Here is a 22,413-nt window from a genome sequence, read left to right as displayed (position 1 = left end):
TCTAGTGCTTTAGAAAAGAGAAGTAACATAATTTTACTTAGGTTTTACAAAGATCACATTTCAGTGAAAAGATTAACAGGTCACAGATGGAAGTCAAGGGAAGTGTCAAGAGCAAATGGAAGAGGATGGAAGAAGAATCATGATGAGGGATGGGATGAAGGCAGCAAGGGGTAACCATCTTGACCTTCTGTTCTTTCTCTCCCCAGCAGGAAACCACAAGCAGCCCAGCCCTCCTTTATCAACTTCAAGAAACACCTTTACTAGTACAGATTGAATGCTTAACATTTTGTATTTCAATAAAGGTGAAGACAAATGAACTGTGTCTTTTTCTTTTTTTAATAGAGAATATAATTTCACTGAAAATGGTGGGTGAGTCTAAATGAAGTGGAAGAAGCTAACTGGATTTTTGATCTTTATACCTCATGTAATATCTGATGAAGAAAACTGACTGTGACTTAGCCCCAACAATAGGATGAAAGAAGATGATGCCGAAAACTATAGTGACGTAGTGCGCCTCATACCCATTAGAATGATTCCCATCAAAACAAACAAACAAACAAACAGAAAATAACAAGTGTTTGCAGGGATGTAGAATAATTAGAACCCTGTGATCTGTCGTTGAGAATTTCAATTGGTACAGCTACTGAGGAAAGCTGCATGAAAATTCTGCACAAATTAGAAGTGGAGTTACCATATGATCCAGAAATTCCATCTATGGGTACATACCTAAAATAATTGAATGCAGGGTCTCAAAGATTTATTTATACACCCACATTCATAGAAGCATTGTTCACAATATCTAAAATGTGGAAGCCACACAACTAACCAATAAATGATAAATGGATAAACAAAATGTGGTATACACTCATAATGGAATTTTAGCCTTAAAAACAAAGTTCTGACATTTGTTACAATATGAATGAACCTTCAGAACATTAGGCTATGTGAAATAAGGCAGCAACAGAAAAACCAACACTGTATGATTTCACTTACATATGAGGTACCTAGGGTCTCAAATTCATAAAGACAGAAAGTAGAATGGTGATGGTCAGGGACAGTGGGTAGGAGGAAATGAGGAGTTACTATTTAATGATCTAGAATCTCAGTTTTACAAGATAAAGAATTCTGGAGGTAGATTGGGGTGACTGTTATGACATTATGAATGTATTTATTATCACCAAACACCACATGTAAAAATGTTAAGATGGTCAATTTGGGGGTATGTTTTTGTTTTGGGGGTTTTTTTTTGAGACAGAGTCTCCCTCTGTCACCCAGGCTGGAGTACAGTGGCCCAATCTCACTGCAAGCTCTGCCTCCCAGGTTCAAGCCATTCTCCTGCCTCAGCCTCCCGATAAGCTGGGACTACAGGCACCTGCCACTACACCCAGCTAATCTTTTTGTATTTTTAGTAGAGACGGGTTTTCACCGTGTTAGCCAGGATGGTCTCCATTTCCTGACCTCGTGATCTGCCCACCTTGGTCTCCCAAAGTGCTGGGATTACAGGCGTGAGCCACTGCGCCTGGCCGGGGGTATGTATTTTTACCACAATAGGAAATTGGGAAAAAATGGTGTTAATTGGAGGTAAGAAGAGATGGAGTAAATTGCACCCAGGAAACTCTGATCAACTTACACAGAGGAGAATTAAGCTACTATGCAAAATTGATGAAAGAAGAAGTGAGAGTTAGGTATATTATTATTTCAAAATGAATCAAGGAAATAATTGGAAATCACACTATTCTCAAATATAAGATAGAATAGGAGAGAGAATTCGCAGTGTGAATGAGCTACATCTCATTTTTCATATGAGACAGTTAATAGCATTGTTTGTAATTTTTATATCATGAAATAGATAAAACAGGCATCATTGGGTGTTCCAAAGATTGTCAGCAAAAAATAAAGCAAATAACAGAGAAATTACACCTAGTTTGTGGGACCAAAGATGAAAAGCATAAAAATCTGATTTTTATTGTAGTGTTTTCTGTACTACTGACAAAACTTCTTAAAATTGTAATCTATCCACATTTTAAATAGTATACAGCCATCAAAAATCAGATAGTGTTTCATGTGTTGATTTTTTAAAATGTTTGTCACACATTGTGAAGTTAAATAAAGCAAATTATCAATAATATAATTTTAAGATACTGCCACTATAGAAAAAAACAATCTGTAGGTAATTATGTGTTATCTATTGTTGAGTATCAAAACACCCCAAAATACAGTGGCTTCACACAAGAAGCATTTATTATTATTACAAGGTGGCCAGTCAGCTGAATGTTTCTTTTTGTCACTGCTAGGATTGTGTCTGAGATCATCTGTGTGTAGGGTAGGCATCTCTGCTGACAAGGCTGGGATACCCCATAGGTTGGGAAAACACTTGGCTGGAGGCTGGCCTAGGTTGGCCTTGGCTGGGATGACTGGGCTCTTCTCCACATGAGGTCTCTATTCAGCTAGCAATCTAGCCCAGGCTTATCCTCATTTAGCTTCAGGTGTTCAAGAGGAAGAAGGGCACAAGGATTTGTAAAACTCAGACTGGAAACTCCTTCAGATCCCTCTGCTCCATCATGCTGGCCAAAACCAACCTATAAGGCCAGTTCAGAATAAAGTAAAGGCCAAAAAATGCTAGGAGGCCATTGATTAGAGCCATGGATAAGATCAGTATTGCATTAAGTGTTTTGTAAAATTATTTAAAATATTACACACAGATACAAGCTAAACATATCGTTGTGATTACCTTGCCATGTGAAATTAAATAATCTACATTTTTCCATTTTATAAACTTTTCTGTTGTTTGATTTTAATGGCACACATATATCTGTTTCAAAAATAAGTGAAAGAGCCTCTTGTTCATTTAATGAACAAAAATACATTGATCTTGTGGAAAAACAACATCCCAATTTAAAAATGAGTGGATCAGGAAAGAGAAGAAAAGAGATCACTTATGTGAGTTTCTCAAATAGTGAAGGGAGTATCACCATTTGGCAGTCTTCAGTTAGCCTCTTTCCCTTAACTTCCAAAATCACACTTCCGGGGTTGAGTAAGTATCAGTGAAGTAAAGACTCCTGACCATTTAGAGGCTGATGGCATCAGACAGACAAACAGAGATTTAACTTAATTTATTAACAGTGTTAAAAATAGACAGGAAAACAGAACACAGAGATGGGTTCTCATGCAAGTGTACATGATTTCATTCTGTTCACTTTGTTATGTCAAAAAGAAGAAAACACCTTCTGCTTCCTATTTTCCAAAGGAAAGCAGTTATACACGAGATCAGGAGTCTAATTTTATCTTGGCAAAGAAAAAGAGAATTTGAGGACTGGGAATTTTCCATTTAGGGTAATATCAACAAGCTGGTCCACTGAGAGGAGCGCAAGCCTGTTGAAATTGTTTTTGCTTTCATAGCTTTTTCCTGTCCAGGGAGCAGGAGAAGCCATGGCTGGTGAGTGGCTTCAGTTTTTCTGTTTTTTATGGCTGTCCTTTGAGAAAGTTATATTCAAGGGAAAGAAGAAGGCAGAGTGGAGGGGGTCTCCCAAAAGCTAACTATTTTACTCTGGGTATGGAGGGAGATATGTCAGCTTCCGGCACAGCACTAAAAATGCAAACCAAGTGTCTTCATTAATATGTTATAACTTCTCAAATGAAAGAGAAATGTGGAAACATCTGGATCTCTGTTCTTAAACTTTTCCTTTGATTTTAGACTCTTCTTTTAACTCATACTGACCCGAAATTCTCACCCATTTTATAAGTGTTCTGTTACGGTGAGGGTGAGAAGCCAGGCGGTTGAACAGGTAACTTGCATTTCCTCCACATTTCTGCTCTCTGTGTGAACTTTCAATTACAGCAGCAAATGGGTCAGCTACAATATGTGTGCTCAATCTGGGCATACCGAGCTTCCCTGCCAGCCTTGATAAGGGAAACAAAAAAGGTGTTATTTTACAGATGAATGCATTTATGCTACACATATTGAATGTAACGTCTTTTCAAACTAGTTATTGATAAAAGTGAAAGAAAATGAAGAGATCGTAGGAGATGTAAAGACTAAACTGAGTCAGCTGTCACTAAGTTCCTTAGTGTATTCACTTTGCTTCTCTGAATCTATTTCACCATCTATGAAAATGGAGAGAATTGAACAAGACAGGAGCTTCTCCACGTGTGGTCCTTGCACCAGAGGCTTTGGCATCACCTGAGAAATTGTTATAAATGAAAATTTATGGGCCCATTCTCACCTATCAAATAAAAATTATTTGGACTAGGATGCAGGAAGCTCTGCTTACTAAGCTTTCTAGGTGATTCTTATGCACGTTAAAATTTGGGAACCACTACCCTAGAATGGGGATCTAAAGTTCTGTCCATATCTAAGATTCTATCATTTTCACAGATGAGAAACCATCCAACGGTGTTCTGGTCCACATGGTGAAGTTGCTGATCAAGACCTTTCTAGATGGCATTTTTGATGATTTGATGGAAAATAATGTGTTAAATACAGATGAGATACACCTTATAGGAAAATGTCTAAAGTTTGTGGTGAGCAATGCTGAAAACCTGGTTGATGATATCACTGAGACAGCTCAAATTGCAGGCAAAATATTTAGGGAACACCTGTGGAATTCCAAAAAACAGCTGAGTTCAGGTGAGTATTGTGGGGCTAACAGCTAGTAATTCATTCTTATTCTTTCTCTACTCTTCTTATTCAGTTTTTGTCTTCTTTATTTTTCCTTTCTCCAAGTGGAGAATAAACTATGCCCATCTTAGGACCTTCTTCACCAATCTTTTTTTTTTTTTTTTTTTTTTTTAAGACAGAGTATTTTGCTTGCTGTTGTCATCCAGGCTGGATGGAGTGCAATGGTGCAATCTTACCTCATTGCAATCTCCACCTCCCCAGTTCAAGCAATTCTTCTGTCTCATCCTCCTAAGTAGCTGATTTTATGGGCATCCTCCACCATGCCTGGCTAATTTTATTTATTTATTTATTTATTTATTTATTTATTTATTTATTTATTTATTTTTTAGTAGACACAGGGTTTCACCATGTTGCCCAGACTGGTCTCAAACTGCTGATCTCAGGTGATCCTCCTGTCTCAGCCTCCCAAAGTGCTGGGATTACAGGCATGAGTCACTGGGCCTGACCTCCTGTCTATCTTATTTAGTGTCACAAAATACCTTGATCATCCCCAATTACTTTTACACTGCTGTATACTTTTTTTTTAACAATACTCACCCTATCACTCCATACAATTTACTTATTCATTATATTATTATGTCTCCCTCTGCTGAAATGTAGACTCCACCATGTGGGGGGTCTTTGTCTGCTTTGTTCATGAATATATCCCAAACACATGGAAATGATACCTGAAACATAATAGGTGCTCAGTAAATATCTGTTAAATAAACGAATGGTGTTGGATACATTAAATTCAGTGATAGCCTTTAGCTATTCTGGGCTACTCTGGTTGCACAAAGTGGACGTTAGAGTCATTCCCAGATACAGAATGTACAATAGGGGATATCTATTATCTTTTGCTTAGCTGTGGCTTTGCCTCAGAAAGAAATGTCTGGAAATCTAGATTTCTATTTAAGGAAGGAATAGGGAATTCATGGGTCAGTGGGGTATAGATGTTTCCTTCTCTCTGGAACATGGGTTGCTACACTTTTTCTTTGAAAGATAATGAGTATTTTAATCTTTCTGGACCATGTGGCCCCTGTCATGACTCAAATCATCTATTGTAGCTCACAAACAGCAATAGACCATAAGTGCATGATGGGTGTGTTGATGTGTGTCCCAGTATAACATTATTTATAAAACTGGGTGTTGGGCTGAATCTGACCCACAGGCCATGGTTTGCTGATTCCTACTCCAGACTGTAATATATAAATGAGTATATTCCCAATTCTTGGATATGCATCAAGAAAAGGCCAGTGAGCCAGGATGTTTAGCCATAACCTCTCCCCAGAGGTGGCATTTCAGTACATACTTGAACTGTGGGGAAGGAGTTGTATCAAACTCTGAAACAAAAGTGTTCTCTAGAAAGGGGAAACAAGAGCAAGGACCCTGAGACAGTAATGCTCTTGCTGTGTAAGAGGGTCACAGCCAATCTGACTGGAGAGTAGGAAATTAGAGGGAGTATAAATGGAGCTATTAAAGAGACAGGCTGGGATTTTATTTGCAATATAAAATGTTGCAGGGTTTTGTTTTTGCTTTTTTTTTTCTTTTTTTTGGAATCTTTTTTAGACAACTGTTTATTAGCAGTCGAGGATCCTTACAAATTCCAGGAGTGTTGCATAGCCTCTGTTCTTCCTGGCCATCTATTACAGTTAACATCTATTTCTAAAACAAGTGCTTAAACTTGTGTGAGTATTAAAGAATGTTTTTATGGAAGCTAAGTTTTATCTTAGTTTACATAAAATAAGTTGACATTAAAAAGCAGAAGTAATATGACATATGATAAATTGCCCTGAGTAAGAACTTGTTACTCCCTTTTACCAAAATGTAAATAAGGTGTTTCCAACTAAGAGTTTTTTAAAAAATAAAGGAGCTTTTAATCTCCCACTTTTCTTTCTCCATCTCTTTCATTTTTCCTTTCTTATCATCTGTTTTATTTTCTTTCCCATTGACATTCTTTTTCTTGTTTCTGTTTTTTCCTTCTCTCTTTTTTTCCTCTGTTCTTTTTCTCCTTCTTTCCTTTTACTTTCTTCCCTCCGTACTCTCAATTCTCCCTTTAATTTCACTGCCAATTTTGAAATCATTACATGCTAATTGAGCCAAGTAGGTTGTAACTGCAAGGGCATGTCCTAATGTCTACAGCAGAAAAATGATAAATGATGCATCCTGCCTTCATTTACACTACCTTAGAAGCTGTTAAACGAGGAGTGATAGGATAAGCGTCGCATCACAAAGGCCAGTTGAAAGCGGTTTAAATATTTCAGTTAGAAAAACAATAGCTTTTAGACTGGGTTTATGGCAATAGAGCTGATGAAAAGTTGTTAAATTTGAGACCTAGTTTTGGCAGCAGAATCAATGCAAATTGACTAATGGATTGGATATGGGATGTGAAAGAAAGGAAAGAATTAATAATGACTAGGTTTTTGGCTTGGCAACTGGGGTGTATGGTGCCATTTACTGAGTCAGAGAAAACAGGTGTGCAGGGGACACAGATTTGAAGGAATGCACAATATCAGGGTCCTGTTTTGTATGCTTACTTTGGAACATGTGGTACCTCCAGTGGTGGATGTTGAATAGGCAAATGGATGGGCTCACAGAGAAATCTGGACTGGGAAAAATCTGAAGATTCGTCAGTATGTAGATAGTTTTTAAGATATTGAGACTGGAAGATGCCACGTGGGAAAGAGCATTGATAGAGAATAACAGAGTGTCTGGCATAGAAAAACACAACTTTTGGAGGCATTGTGGGAGAGGAAGAACCAACAACTAAGACAGACAGGGTTAGGAAGAATGGCTGGAAAATGCAGCATTACAGAAGCCTAGAGAATGCCATGTGAATGCTAAGAAATCAACATATAATCAGTGGTAGTTTGATAACTATATTTAAGGATTGAGGATAACAGCTGGATTGGATTGCATACAAAAATCATAAGACAGAAAAATTGGAAATAGCAAAAAACAAAATGATTTTCAGGCATTGTGTAGAGAAGTAAAGTAGTGAAATGGGCCAATAATTGGCAAGGAAACAGGAAGGTTTTTTTAAAAAAAATGATAGATATTAAGTCATGCTGCTGTCAATAGGAATAAGTCTGTGGGAAAAGAGGAAGAGAATGATGTCATAGAACCTGAAGCTGAATAAATACCTGAGAAAAACCCTTGTTGGTGGGAGGGGATGAATTTGAGAGCTCAGGTAGAGGTGGTGATCTTAGATAGGAGGAAGGACACATGTTTTATGTAGCCAAAGAGAAAGTAGAGGAGGTGAGCAGAGATGTAGGCAAATTAATGGATTTGGTGGTTAAAAGATGAAATATTTCTTACCCAAAACTATGAAAAGAAATAGAAGGTTTGTTGCCCTAAGGGAACAAAGAACCAGGGGATACCTTGTAGCTATTTTCAAGTATTTGAGGATAACTATTCACTAACAGAATTTATAAACTAGCAATCTTGGTAGATACTATTCTAATATACTGGAAATACAAAGATAGAAGACCACCTTTTCTATCCTAATTAAGGTTATAGTACAGTAAACACAATTAAAGTACAATGCAATAGTTGTTTATGTTGAAGGTATTTTCATGTAAGAATGAAAAAATAGGGAAAGACATGTTGGTCATGGAAGAATTCATGGGCTTTTACAGGGAAATGAATTAAATGTTTTCTGTATGATTCTGAGGTGGGAAATACCTATCAATACCTAGAAGGTACACAGATTGTAATACACATAACTGTTCAAGAATGCCTTGGAATGTTTTGAGTTCCATGAAAGGGGAGATGTCTCAGAGAATGGTAATAATAAAGAAGGGATATTTCAAGTGACATGAAATATCTGAGTAGTGATTCCACTAGGCTAGATAAACATTACACTTCCTTCTGAATCTTAGTTTCTGTGTTTATACGATGCTAATGTGTTGGGTCTGAAAGATAAGTTCATGCCATGAGCACTAACAAAAACACAGAAATTGATAACCAGGTCAGTAAGAAGCGGAAGGAAAATAGGGATGTACTCAATATTTTTGCTTTAGGCATTTTAAATATGAAGCAATTTTCTCATTTTATGAAACTTTTTCATGGACTGGCAGTAAGCAGTTTTGAGGAATGAGAGCCTAGCAAAAGGATCTGCAGTGTTGCAAGGCAGCAGACATTACTGCTTACTATGCTACAGAATTTTTTTCTCTGTTTCAGCTCTTCTGGAAATCCAGGGTGCCCAACCCAGTGGCAAGTTAAAGCTTTGTCCTCATGCTCACTTCCATGAACTAAAGACGAAAAGGGCAGATGAGGTGATACGCTTTGAAATACGGAGACACAAGATTACTCATTCAGACAAGACACTGGGGACTTACTGGAATGGTTTAGCTCTCGTCACAAAGGCCTTAAGATCAGGAAATTATCTAACCAATTGGTCTTCACATTACATTTTCTGTTTCTTCCATCTTATTTTGGGACACAGTCTAAACTCTCCACCACCTAACTTAAGCCAACTTCATACAGTGAACACTTACACTGCGTACATGCTTTCAGTCTGGTTTTCTGCCTCTATCCTCACGAGGGTGTATTTTCATGCAGAAACTTTGTGTCACTTACTCCATATTTATATTGGCCTGTTGTGTATGAACTTTGCAGGCAAAAGAGAAAAGTCCTGGGGAAAGTCATTCTGTGTGTATTAATTGCAGATATATCCAGTGATGGAGAAAGAGGGGCGAACATGCCTGGCCTCAACATCTGCAACAAAGAATTCAACTATGTTCATAATCGAAATGGTTCTGAACTTGACCTTTTGGGGATGCGAGATCTACTTGAAAACCTTGGATACTCAGTGGTTATAAAAGAGAATCTCACAGCTCAGGTAATGGCTCCAGAGAGAAGAACAAGCTGCTTCCCCTCCACCTCCACCTTTAGACACTTTTCAGCCTCTTAATTGGCAGCTGAAAGAGCAAGATGTATGATATTATAGGAATTATATTTTCTCCAGAATAGGATCCCCTGGATTTTAGCCTTCTCTAATGCACAGTCTTATAGCATATGAGTATGCGTATGTGTGTGTGTGTATTTACAGAAATTCTACGTAGCAGAGTTTTAGTAAAAATATTGGGTCTTTCGATGTTCACAATCTGGGAGACAGCTACTACTTGATGGTCTGCATAAGACAAAAGCTCTGCACCCTGAAATGTCTGATACCTACAGAATTATCTTGTGAGATTTTTACAATGTCATGAGCAAGTGTCTTAATGTAAAGGCAGGTATAGGGGGAACAAATCACACACACACAAATATGTAATGAAACAGTTGTGTTTCTAGCTCTATTTTGCAAAACTTTAGAGAGACCATTTTAAACTAACTTTCTGCTGCTCCATAGTGAATGAATTTCATATTTTTAATATTTGTCAGTTTTATCTTTTAAATAAAAACTTAGAAGAATTCCATCATTAAACAGATTATAGCAAAATGGTCCTATTGGTGTATTGTCATCTCACTTGGCCTTCATTTTATTCCATCTCCCAGCATCTTCAGAAACCTAAGGTTTTACTAAAACCACTGGGCAAGATACTACATAAAAACCCTACTAACTTTAATATTCTATACAGCTAAATTTTCTAGTTTTATGTCAGAACACTGTTTATCTTATAATCCTATTCAGTCTAAACCATCTGATTCCTTAGTGCTGGCTCCTTTTTGTGAACCCTACCCATTATTTGATTACAAACTACATACACATGGAGACTTCCTCGATAGTGACTCAAGGGTCTCTTTCAGGAAATGGAAACAGCACTAAGGCAGTTTGCTGCTCACCCAGAGCACCAGTCCTCAGACAGCACATTCCTGGTGTTTATGTCACAGGGCATCCTGAACGGAATCTGTGGGACTAAGCACTGGGATCAAGAGCCAGATGTTCTTCACGATGACACCATCTTTGAAATTTTCAACAACCGTAACTGCCAGAGTCTGAAAGTCAAACCCAAGGTCGTCATCATGCAAGCCTGCCGAGGCAGTGAGTCCCCAATTAGAAAGCTGTAAATCTTGATTTTGAGACCCCAGGGAGTGGCTGTGCACTTTTAAAAATTAGCCTGGTGTTCACTTTCTTAGGGATGGGCAAGAGAAACAACATTTCAGTACTACTAGGTCCAGTGCACTTCGAAATTGTATTAAGTCCCTACCATTTTTTAAAGAAACTGTAAGTACAATAATTGGAAACATCCCAATCATCTGGGACTATGTTGTCAACATGGTTGTTCTAAACTCAAGTGGGGTCTCTTTTGTTCCCAGTAAGTGAGGCGGTATTTCTAGTAGTAAGGTACTTGCATTTTTAAGTAATGCCATGATAAAATATACTTAAGTAAAGATATCAGTGTAAAAGAGAGAGTCTGTGTGTATGCATATGCATATGCGTATGTGTGTATGTGTGTATGCATATGTGTGTATGTGTGTGCATATGTATGTGTGTGAATATGTGTGTGCATTTGTGTGTATGTCTATGCATATGTGTATGTGCATGTGTATGTGTGTGCATATGTGGATGTTTGTGCATATGAGTATGTGTGTGCATATGTGTGTGTGTGTGTATGTGTATGTGTGTGTATTTATAAATATCTCTTCTTTAATTAGACAGAATGTCTCTCCCAGATGGTGCTGGGATTGTTTGGTTCACCACTGACAGTGGAAAAGCCAGTGCAGATACTCATGGTCGGCTCTTGCAAGGTAACATCTGTAATGATGCTGTTACAAAGGCTCATGTGGAAAAGGACTTCATTGCTTTCAAATCTTCCACACCACGTAAGTGATTTCAGAGAGAATAATTTCTAAATTTCTTAGTAGGTTTCTAGATAGTAGGCTTGGCTATGATCATACCTTATCACCGAAAAGAGCATTTCTTCTCTAATTACCAGGATATTTTAGGTGGAGAAAAGATTTAAAATGCTGAGACTTTCATAATTAGAAAGCTATAAATCTTGATTTGGGAAGAAACGTTCAAAGTTAACAGGACTTTGGAAGGACTTTGGTGGGCATCAAGACTTGGAATAATCTAACTACAAAAAGTGAGGCATGATTTGATTTTGTTTTTAGAATGTAGCAATGGCACAGAAAGGTATCATTTTCTCACAGTGTAGCTCCACAGCCACTTCCCAGCAATTAAAGAAGCCAACCACTAAAACCATTATACTTGCTCCACACATCCCAGTAACTCTTGACCTATTATTATTAATCTAGTTTCAGGAAACTAGTTAACATTTAAATGCCTAAATGTTAACTAATTTAGGATAGTGAAGTCACTGAATAAAAAATCAGTCCTTTGGCAGGAAAGTCATAATACAATGGAAAAATAGAGAATATTCTTGACCGCTCATGGTCAGAATTGCAGGAAATCTCTTTAACGATCATCCACAATATTATTCTATCAATGATTTGGAGAACAGGAGCAATTTTTAAATACCTCCTTTGCACAGTTCACAGTTCTAAATGCTCAATTTAGGGATTTCAAATTTTAATCAACATAGAAATCACTTGATTTCTTATTCAGTAGTTTGCTTATTCAGTAGATTTCTTATTCAGTAGGTCTGGGGTGGGGCCTGACTTTCTGCCTTTCTTAAAAGCTTTGTTGTGATTAGGGCTGTTGTTTGTGGCTGCATGTGAGCACTGAGGGACTAGAGGACACTCTGAGTCCAGCCTGGGGAATAAATAACTAGAGTAGCTTCCCTTCTATTCATGTAATGTATTCGAGTTTTAATAAGATTTTATTTGAATAATAAGTTCTACACTTACAGCTGTTGAAGGAAGTTAAAGAGGTATATAAGGCCTGGTACAAATTTTGAAAGTATACTTAATTTAGTTTGGGAAATACAGTATAATATGCAAAATTGTTTCTTTCTCCTTCCTTTCTTCCTTCCTTCCTTCCTTTCTTCCCCCCTCCCTCCCTCTCTCGATCCCTCCCTCCCTCCCTCTCTCTCTTTCTTTTTCTTTCTCTCTCTTTCTTTCTCTTTCCCTCTTTCTTTCTCTTTCTCTCTCTCTTTCCCTCTTTTCCTTCCTCCCTTCCTTACTCCCTTCCTTCCTTCCTTCCTTCCTTCTTTCCTTCTTTCTTTTACATGTAATTGTGTGCTAGGCCTGGGCTTGGTGCAGGACATAGGATGCACAATTAAAGCAGGTATGGTTACTGAACTTCATGGAGTTTGCAGTCAGAAAGGCAGGCACTAACTGTGGGAAAAACACAGTTACAATATAAGAAGAATAAATAATAATTGTCAACTCTGGTAAAAGCCTTAAAAAATATGTGTTCACATTTGAGAAATGAAGGAGTTAACAAATGAAGGGTAAGAGCAGAACTTTTTAGTCAGGAAAGGCAGTGCGTATGGAGAACTTACAGACAAAAAAGGAGCTTAGGAGAGGAGGCTGAGTGGCTGGAACACAGCATCAGGAGAGATGCTAGTGGAGAGGCTGGAGAGTGAGGCAGGCACTGAAACACCTGAGGCCTTATATGGTCCTTCATACTAATAGTAACAGGAAATTCTAGTAGGCTGTAAGCAATTAAATGATAATATTTTTGTTTTTGAAGACCATTCTGGAGGTTCAGTGTGGAATAAATTATAGTACAGCAAGAGTCGATATATGAGGACAGGTTAAATGCTAGCACAATATTGCAAGCCATAGATGATACTGATAGTCTTGAGATGTCATAAGTTGTATCTAAGAAACAATTAGTATACAAAAATAATATGACTAACCACCCAGTGGTTTGGTGAATATATGTCAGGTGAACAAGAAGGTGTGATAGAAGTGACTCCAGCATGCAAGTAAATGGTGGGGCATCAATTAAAACGTGAGTTTTGCAGTAAGTTTTGAAGTGCTTTGGCATATTTTAAGATGCAATGAAGAGTAGAGAGCGGCACAGTTGTATATTTCAGAGGAGAGATTTGCATTCGGGATAAAATTTTGAGAGATGCTGCCCTAAGGATAATATTTAATATCTTAAAAATGGATGAAATCATCTAAGAATTGAGAATCACATGAGAAGAGGCCTTGAAATGGAGGTTAAAATTACCCTAGAGTTCAATATTAGAGAAATAGGAACCAGCAAATTTGACTCACAAAGTAGAATCAGAGAATAAGAAAGTACACAAGGAGTATGCGTTGTCAGACTTTAATGTGAATGAAAGATCAGGTGAAGGTGAGGCTTGATGAATGACTATTCGATTTAGTAACTTGGAGGTAATGGTTACCTTGGGGAAAGCCATTTGGCAAAGCTGATGTTAGGTATAGGAAGGAGAAGCCTGATAGGAGTGAGCAGGATAAGGGAAATGGAATGGTGAATATAGACCGAATTGGAATTTTGACTTTAAAAAGTAAGAAGAAATCAGCAGCTGGCGGCAAATAAAGTAGTAGTCAGAGAAGTATTGCCTTTTTTTCTAAATTATAGGAGCAACTTGGTCATCTTGAAATGGTAAACAGAAGCAGTCCTTGAAAATATTTTTATACAACATAACAAAAAGTGCAAAAAAAATATAGTATGAAACAAGTCAGGATGACATTCCCAGAATCAAGGAATGTCAAGGCTGTATTATTTTTCTGTTATGTAGTTAGTGCTGAAAGGACTTACACTCTTTTCCACTACTTGCAAACCCAGAGGATATCACTTCGGTCTAGCCTACTAGAAAATCAAGGTGATTTATGAGTGAGGAAGGTCCATGATGGCTTTTTCTGGGCCTGGTATGGAAGTTGGAGGTCCATCTTTATTTAGCATTGGCTTCCCTCTCTTCTCCAAAGAAACAAAATCAGATTTTTTTTCCCCAAAGTTATGTCTCCAGGAGTCTTCCACACGTATAAAAGATCACATCCTCCAATATTTTGATGCCTTTTATTTGCAGATAATGTTTCTTGGAGACATGAAACAAATGGCTCTGTCTTCATTTCCCAAATTATCTACTACTTCAAAGAGTATTCTTGGAGTCATCATCTAGAGGAAATTTTTCGAAAGGTAGGGTCTTCTTTTATTTTCAATGTTATGCCCCAGAAAACTTTGGAGAACCATTTGTGAATTTTTATAAGAAATCCCAAAGCTCTTAATTCATCTTGACAATCCTTCCTGTACTCCAAGTTTATTCAAAGATGGGGTCTTCCAAAATGCTACATAGAACCATTGTGGGTTTTCCCAATAACCTGACTCTGATAGCTTTGTTCACCCAGGGAATTCTTTTTAGAGTAACAATTCATTTGTGAATGTGCTATACCTAAGGAAAAGCTAAAAATATCTTCTGTTTACATTACTTAGCTACAACCTTAATACACACCATGACTTTTCTCACTCCTGAAAGAGTCAGGTTTTCCTTTTAGAACATCTCTAAAGGCTTTCTTTACCATTTTAGGTTCAACATTCATTTGAGACCCTAAATATACTGACCCAGTTGCCCACCATTGAAAGACTATCCATGACACGATATTTCTATCTCTTTCCTGGGAATTAAAACTCATAAGAAGCAACTCAGGTAAATGTATTCTAGAAGTGGATTTGGGTGCTCCCTGCTTAGTCTATTCAGAAAGTCTGGATAGAATGGAGAATAATGATGACATGTCAGCTGCCCACTAGTTAATAGAGGCTCGTGTTATTTGCCTTTTCTTAGTGACCCCCAGTGAAACCCTGGTTTTATATGACATCAGTCATACTACAATGGTTGTATAACTAATGGTAGCCCAATAGTGGTCAGCTAGAAAATCCTTTATGTCTAATTTCCCTCAAGGAACTACTCAGCGAATGGGGAATATTGGATTCTGATGTATGCAGAAAGTCAAGTCATTGGAAATGTGATGTATAGCCAATGTTTGTCTCTCTTCACCCAAAAGTCACTTTTTGTGAGTCATGTTCTCCTCTGTTTGTGATGAGGCTTTCCTGTACCATATGTCCCACTAGCTGCTAAATCTATGCTGAGGCAATGAGACCCTAGTACAGGTCTTCCCATTTGGGGATGACAGATCCGTAGCCCTTTTGTAAAAGTATTTCTCACAGTAGACATTAGTTATATTGACATCTTACCGATAATAGCCAGATTACTCATGTTCTTTTCTTCTACTTTCTCTAGGAAAATGAAGGCATTATGGTGTCTATGAATCTGCTATTAGAAAAGGTCAATTTTTGATTAAGAATATTTTTATACCAAACTGCTCAGCTGTCCACCTTTTCAAATACCAGGCTAAAATCAATCTCATATTTTTGCTAAATTAATGCTTAATAAATTTTTATTATAAAATTGTGCTTGTTTTCTAATTTTGTCATAAATTAAGTCATGCTTATAGGAGAAAAAATTAAGTATTAAAAATCATAAAAAATGAAGAAATAATCATCATCAACCTTTTTAAAACTATTCATAAAAACTCAAGTTTTTTATATAGCTTATTTATTTTGTATATCCAATTTTGTGTGCTTTTATTATATTGTTATAACATTACTACTAGTAATAAAACTATCCTAAATATAACTTCTAAGTTTATAATATTCGTCAGGTATATATAGGGCATACTATTTAACTTTCACCTGACTTTTAGATGTTGATTTCAATATTCATTTATTTTATTTTACTTTTTGTTTATTTCAATAAGTTTTGGGGAACAGATTGTGTTTGGTTACATGAATAAGTTCTTTTGTGGTGATTTATGGTGCACCCATCACCCGAGCAGTGTACACTGTATCTAATGTGTAGTCTTTTATCCCTCAACCCACTCCCACCCTTTCCCCTAAGTCCCCAAAGACAATTGTATCATTCTTACGGTTTTGTGTCCCCACAGCTTAGCTCCACCTGCTGCTCTGTCTGTCGAGGTGCGAGCTGCAAGTTAGGCCTGATTCTTATCTGTTATTTTCTCTGAAGTCTCCTATTTATTTTCTTTCTTTCTTTCTTTCTTTCTTTCTTTCTTTCTTTCTTTCTTTCTTTCTTTCTTTCTTTTCTTTCTTTCTTTCTTTTCTTTCTTTCTTTCTTTTCTTTCTTTCTTTCTTCTTTCTTCTTTTCTTTTTTTCTCTCTCTTTCTTTTTCTTTTTTTAAAATTTATTTTAAGTTCTGGGATACATGTGCTGAATGTGCAGGTTTGTTACATAGGTATGCATGTGCCATGATGGTTTGCTGCACCCATCGACCCATCATCTAGGTTTTAAGCCCCGTGTGCATTAGGTATTTGTCCTAATGCCCTCCCCCAACTTAGCCCCCACCCCTGGACAGGCCCTGGTATGTGATGTTCCTCTCCCTGTGTCTATATGTTCTCATTGTTCAACTCCCCCTTATGAATGAGAATATATGGTGTTTGGTTTTCTGTTCCTGTGTTAGTTTGCTGAGGATGATGATTTCCAGCTTCATCCATGTCCCTGCAAAGGACATGAACTCATTCTTTTTATGACTACATAGTATTCCATGGTGTATATGTGCCACATTTTCTTCCAGTCTATCATTGATGGGCATTTAGGTTGATATGATTATGAACATGTTTAACTTTTACTTTTGTCTAGAAAGAGGTTTATATTCTTAGAATGTATTACTAAAAAGTAGAATTACTGGATCCATACACTTAAACTGTTTGATAAATTATTGCCAAAATTTTTTGCCAAATTATATGCATAGAAGAAATTCAAGATAATGACTGGTAGGTAGAGGAATATTTTTTAAAAAAAAATCATTACTGATATAATAGGTAAAAATAGTCAGTTTCATTGACATGCCTTTTGTTATTGACGTTATTTGACATTCTAACCACTTTATTTGCTGTGTTTTGGTGAACTGTTAATTTATTTTTTAAATTTTATTTCAAATTTTATATGTGTTTTCCTTATCAATTTGTATAAATCCTTTATATATGACAGTGTATTAGCTCATATAACATTAGGTCATATAATATTTTTAGTTAGTTCTTTGATATTATATTTTCTGTATGATATGTGATGTGGAATACTCACATTTTCAGTAATAGAATCCATTTATATTTTCTTCTGTGTTTGTTTTTATATTTTCAAGCTTAAATATTGTATCACTACCTATAATTTCTTACAATTATATTAAAGATATATTTAAATATCTTATTCTCCTTTAAATTTTATGAATTCATTCTCTAAACAATATGATTTTGCAGTGAAATGTGACATGAGGATATTATTGATTTTTCCAATGAATTACCAGTTGTCAATGATACACCACTTGAATCATATATATATAATCATATATATATATATACACACCAATTGTAACATTGTCTTTAATATTAATTTATAAAGTGTTATGGAATGGGTGTCTTGGAGGATATTTAAGAAAAATACTGGACATTGGTATCTACTTTAGAGAAACTTTTACTACGAGGGATTGAAACTCACTCAAACTAGCTTAAAGAAAAAGTTTCGACATAAGCATACAACAGGTAATCTCATGTTCTTCCATTATAAAAAGCAAACCACAATTAGGTCTCTGGAGATATGGTCTAGAACATTGAAAATCAGGTAATCATTCTCTTTGATTAGCATCTTCATTGTGTAATGACTCCTTCTGAATCATAAATTTTCAGATTACTAATTATGGTACTTTTAATAAATTAGCTTATCTGACACCAGTTTCCAGGTATGAAGTGGGCGTGCTAGTATCTGACTCATATTGAGCAGGTGTAATATTATGTGCATGTAGCACCTCCCTGTTGCACTGCCTGTCACACAGTGGGCAATTGTTTATGGTAGAGATAATTAGTGTTACATTCACCGATTCATCTTTCAGGACTTACGCTGTATTACATTGCTAATTACTGTTTGATCATCCTCTTCAGCCCTTTCTTGTTCTTACTGTCCTTAGTCACATACTGTGTGTGTTTCCAGGTAAATTTTATAATGACTGTATAAGTTTTCTGATAATTAATATAGGGTTCTAATGGAATTTAAATGTGTACATTTGTTTATCTAGAGCTATGGTTTTCAAATTTATTGTCATGCATTTTTTAATTTTTGAGCAAATGTTTATATTTTTCCTTGTATAACTTCCTCAAATTTCTGAATCAGGATATACCTAGACATTTTGTATTTTGTTACTATTTTGAATAAGAATGTTTTTCCTCCAACATTTCTAACTGATCAATGCTGTGGATGTAAAGGAAAAAAAAAATGACAGATTCCCTAGATTCTTAAATATATATGTCCGTTTTCACGCTGCTGATAAAGACATACCCAAGACTGGGGAATTAACCACAGAAAGAGGTTTAATGGACTTACAGTTCTACATGGCTGGGGAGGCTGCGGAGGAACAATCATGGCAGAAGGCAAGGAGGAGCAAGTCATTTCTTACCTGGATGTGGGCAGGCAAAGAGAGAGAGCTTCTGCAGGGAACTCCTCTTTAAAAAACCATCAGATTTCATGAGACTCATTCACTATCATGAAAACAGCACAGGAAAGACCCACCTCCATGATTTAACCACTTCCCACCAGGTTCCTCCCATGACATGTGGGAATTGTGGGAGTTACAATTCAAGATAAGATTTAGGTGGGGACACAGGAAAACCATACCAATATGTAAATTATATATATATACATATATGCAGTTTTTGTAAATATCAAATTATATATCCATATTAGTAGCTTTATTGAGCATTCAATTCATGGATCTAGATAATTTTTTGTTTTATCCTTTGAAAATTAATTACATAAAATTTTATTATCCACAAATTCTAGATTTCTTTCTCACCAATATCCACAGTTTTTATTTTATTTTCATAAAGTTTTATATTTATTATATGTCTAGATTATATAGCCAATTAAAATAATGATAGCGAATATTCTGAATTATTATCTTAATAGGAATTCTTCCAGTTTCCTGATTAAATATATTTCCTGTTGATTTTTAGCTAGCTTTTATATAATTAAATGTATATTTACATTGCTATTTTTCATATGATTCATCTCTCAGTGTTATTTGAAGTCCTCATGTAGAATAGATAGAATAAATGGAAAGTATAATCTTTGTATTTAGAATACTTATATGATCATACTAGCCAGTGGTCTAATATGAAGCAGTGATTGCTTTCTTAGTATGACATCTTTGTAATGTAGGTTTATTTCTTCTACACTTAAAATAATTTTGCTAATAGTTGATTTTGAAATCCCATATTTATATTTATAGAAGGGATTCTCATCTTTCTTGATTTATTTTTCATTATTTCATAGGGTATTTTTAATAATACGTATTTTTTAGGGAACTACAAATGATATTTTTTAATAAACCAATAATACTTGAACATGTTTTATACCTGAGTTCACCTATAAGTTAACCTATAAGCACATATAAAGGCCAGCCTAAGTTTAATCCTTAATAGTTACTATTAAAAACTATCAAAATGATGTAAATTTTTAAAATAAATTACCAATATATGTTTGCATGTGTGTAGTGATTATTTTAACTTTTCATCTAGATGAAGGCTTAGTTATGCAAACTAAAAACTCTTTATTTTGTTTTAATCTTGAGAACATTGGCAATTTTGTAAAACTATCCAAACAGAACTAAAAATTATAAAGAGGGAAGTGAAAATCATCTATGTTCCACAAGATGCCATATGTTCTCTCATTTTCACCTTTCTGTCTTTCTTTGTCTCCTCACATACAAAGACATATACAATGAGAAGCATACTGTACAAGCCACTCTATGACCTGCTTTTCAATTTTCCTTAAAAATAATCACCTAGAATTAAATTGAGTAACAGATATGTGAAGAATAGGTGACATAAATGGAATAAATTCAGAAATCTTGGGGATGACAATCTATGGTACAACTTTAGGGTGCCATATTTACATAATTTTCTGATTTTTCTCATCCCCTCTCTGTCCCACCTGCCCACTGTCACCAGCTGTCTTTTCTGTCACTCCTCTGTGAGTGCCTGCCTTTCAAAGGTCACCTCTTGGTTCAAGGTGGCTACCGGAACTACAGCCATTACTACTATTAAAAGCATACTCCAGCCAACAAGGAGGAAGAGAGGAAAAAAACACATTTGCCCTCCCTTTCAGGGAATCATTTATGCTTATAAGCCATTAACCAGAATTTAGTAACAGAGCAACCCTTAGCAATGAGATGAAAAGTGACATATTCATTGCATGTTACCACATGATTAGCTAAATACTGGGGATTCTATTAGGAAAGGAAAAAACAATATTGGGTCTCAACTGGCTGCCTCTGCCGTGCATGGTTTCCACATTTAATAGCTACCCAATATTCCTTTTAATAGGTATACTAGAATTTATTTTATGAATTTAGGTAATTTCTAAATTTGTTATCTTAACAATTTCTGTAATAAAAATTCCCTTGTACATATATCTTTAAGTTTCTGTCTGATAAAATTATTGGAATAAACTCTCAGAACTGAAAAGAGTCAAAAGCATTAAATTTTAACTTTTCTGTGTAAGGTATTGTTAAGAAAATTGTCCAAATGGGTACTATCTGTGAGCAGAAAGTGACAGGGCCCATTTATCTATAGTTTCACCAATGTGATATATAGTTAATTCTGTTGATTTGTCAAGCCACAAACAAAATCACTTTAAATTTTGGGTATTTCCTTTATAAATTGGTTAAGCATCCTTCCATATGCATATTGTTCACTATACACAAGTTACATGTTAGCTGGTGTCTCCTATTGCCCACAGGTTCTACACGTTTGCTTTGCACTTAAAGGAACTATCTTCTGGGCTACCTCTCCAAGTTCAAACCCCACCAAGCTTTTCCTCTTACCTGCTAGGCACATTCTTACTTTAGAATTTGCTACCATTACCATCACTGCCCAAAATAATACCCCTTCTCATCACCATACTCATATGGTATGCCACTGCACTTATTTCAGCCCTTATTGGCAAAATCTTAACAAAAAGCTATCCGACCAAGGAAAAGTAGGGTTTGCAGAATTCCAAACCTGAGATCATAGTGCAAAGTATGGAAGGATGAAATTAAAGTTGATAAATAATTGTTTAATGACTGGTACAGTGCACTGCTGTGTCCTATGTAACTTATCAAAATCATTCTGCTCTTCTTAGTGTTACAGTAGCATTACCACAAAAGCAGAATCAGATTGTTTGTACCTGTATCATTCAGAATTTGATCAGAGAAGCAGAATCCTCTGAAAGCTGTTTCAATGGTCTATGTGAAGCTGATGCTTCTTTGTCTATGACTGGAGCCTGTAGGGTACCTGGCAGGGTAAGCAAGAGGTGAGTGAAAATAGACTTGATGGTAAAGAAGCAAGACAACCTAAAACCTGTATGAATCAGCTAAAAACCAAAAGACTGGACTAAACTCATTCCAGTCTCTCACTGTTGCTATGCTTCCAACTTTGGAGATGGGTGTGTTCTGCAGAAGGAGCTAATGTTAAACTCATACCTGGATCTAAGTAATCATCTGATTGAAGAATTGAGGAAGCTGAAGGAGAAAACTGACTGGACCCGCAGGAACGGTGGGCCTGGCTGTTTCTCCAACCAACCACAAGAGTGGCGACAGACCTAAGTTGCAACGTGGCTCGTGTTTTTCACCAGGCTTCCATGTCTAATAAATTATGGATGCTGCTTTACTCTTATCTTCCAAATCTCAGGAAAAAACAGCTCCTGTGGCCTAAGCTAACCTGGAACTACATACGGAGAGGAATTCTGAGAAACTTAGTTTCAGCTTAGTTAAGTTGACACAATAAAAAACTAAAACATTGGCCTGCATGTAGTACACTATAAATATGTATGTATAAATAGTCATATATATTGATCCACTGACTTCTCTTATCACTTCTACATTTTCTCCTTA

The 22,413-nt window shown here is 36.2% G+C and overlaps 1 protein-coding gene across 2 annotated transcripts; it reads left to right on the top strand.

The window, feature by feature from the left end:
• Positions 1-3,383: 3,383 nt before the first annotated feature.
• On the top strand, positions 3,384-18,531 carry LOC100991705 (inactive caspase-12). Of its 2 annotated transcripts, none has more exons than XM_063608247.1 (8): positions 3,384-3,436; positions 4,376-4,627; positions 9,328-9,500; positions 10,409-10,643; positions 11,258-11,425; positions 14,509-14,618; positions 15,007-15,126; positions 15,718-18,531. In XM_063608247.1, exons 1-7 carry the CDS (start codon positions 3,430-3,432, stop codon positions 15,103-15,105), a joined length of 1,044 nt encoding a protein of 347 aa, XP_063464317.1. In that variant the 5' UTR covers positions 3,384-3,429; the 3' UTR covers positions 15,106-15,126; positions 15,718-18,531. The 2 variants fall into 2 exon arrangements, with proteins under 2 accessions (XP_063464317.1, XP_063464318.1); XM_063608248.1 differs by having other exon boundaries at positions 10,493-10,643; positions 15,718-15,950.
• The last annotated feature ends 3,882 nt before the right edge of the window (positions 18,532-22,413 follow it).

Source organism: Pan paniscus, chromosome 9 (genome assembly GCF_029289425.2).
Source record: "Pan paniscus chromosome 9, NHGRI_mPanPan1-v2.0_pri, whole genome shotgun sequence".
Lineage (NCBI taxonomy): Eukaryota > Metazoa > Chordata > Mammalia > Primates > Hominidae > Pan > Pan paniscus.
Note: the sequence above shows the minus strand (reverse complement) of the source record. Positions and strands in the feature narration are given on the sequence as shown.

Coding starts and splice junctions, on each gene's coding strand:
- LOC100991705 (XM_063608247.1), top strand. Junction 4,628..9,327: donor CAAAAAACAGCTGAGTTCAG/GTGAGTATTGTG, acceptor TATTAATTGCAG/ATATATCCAGTGATGGAGAA. Junction 11,426..14,508: donor TTTCAAATCTTCCACACCAC/GTAAGTGATTTC, acceptor TTTTATTTGCAG/ATAATGTTTCTTGGAGACAT.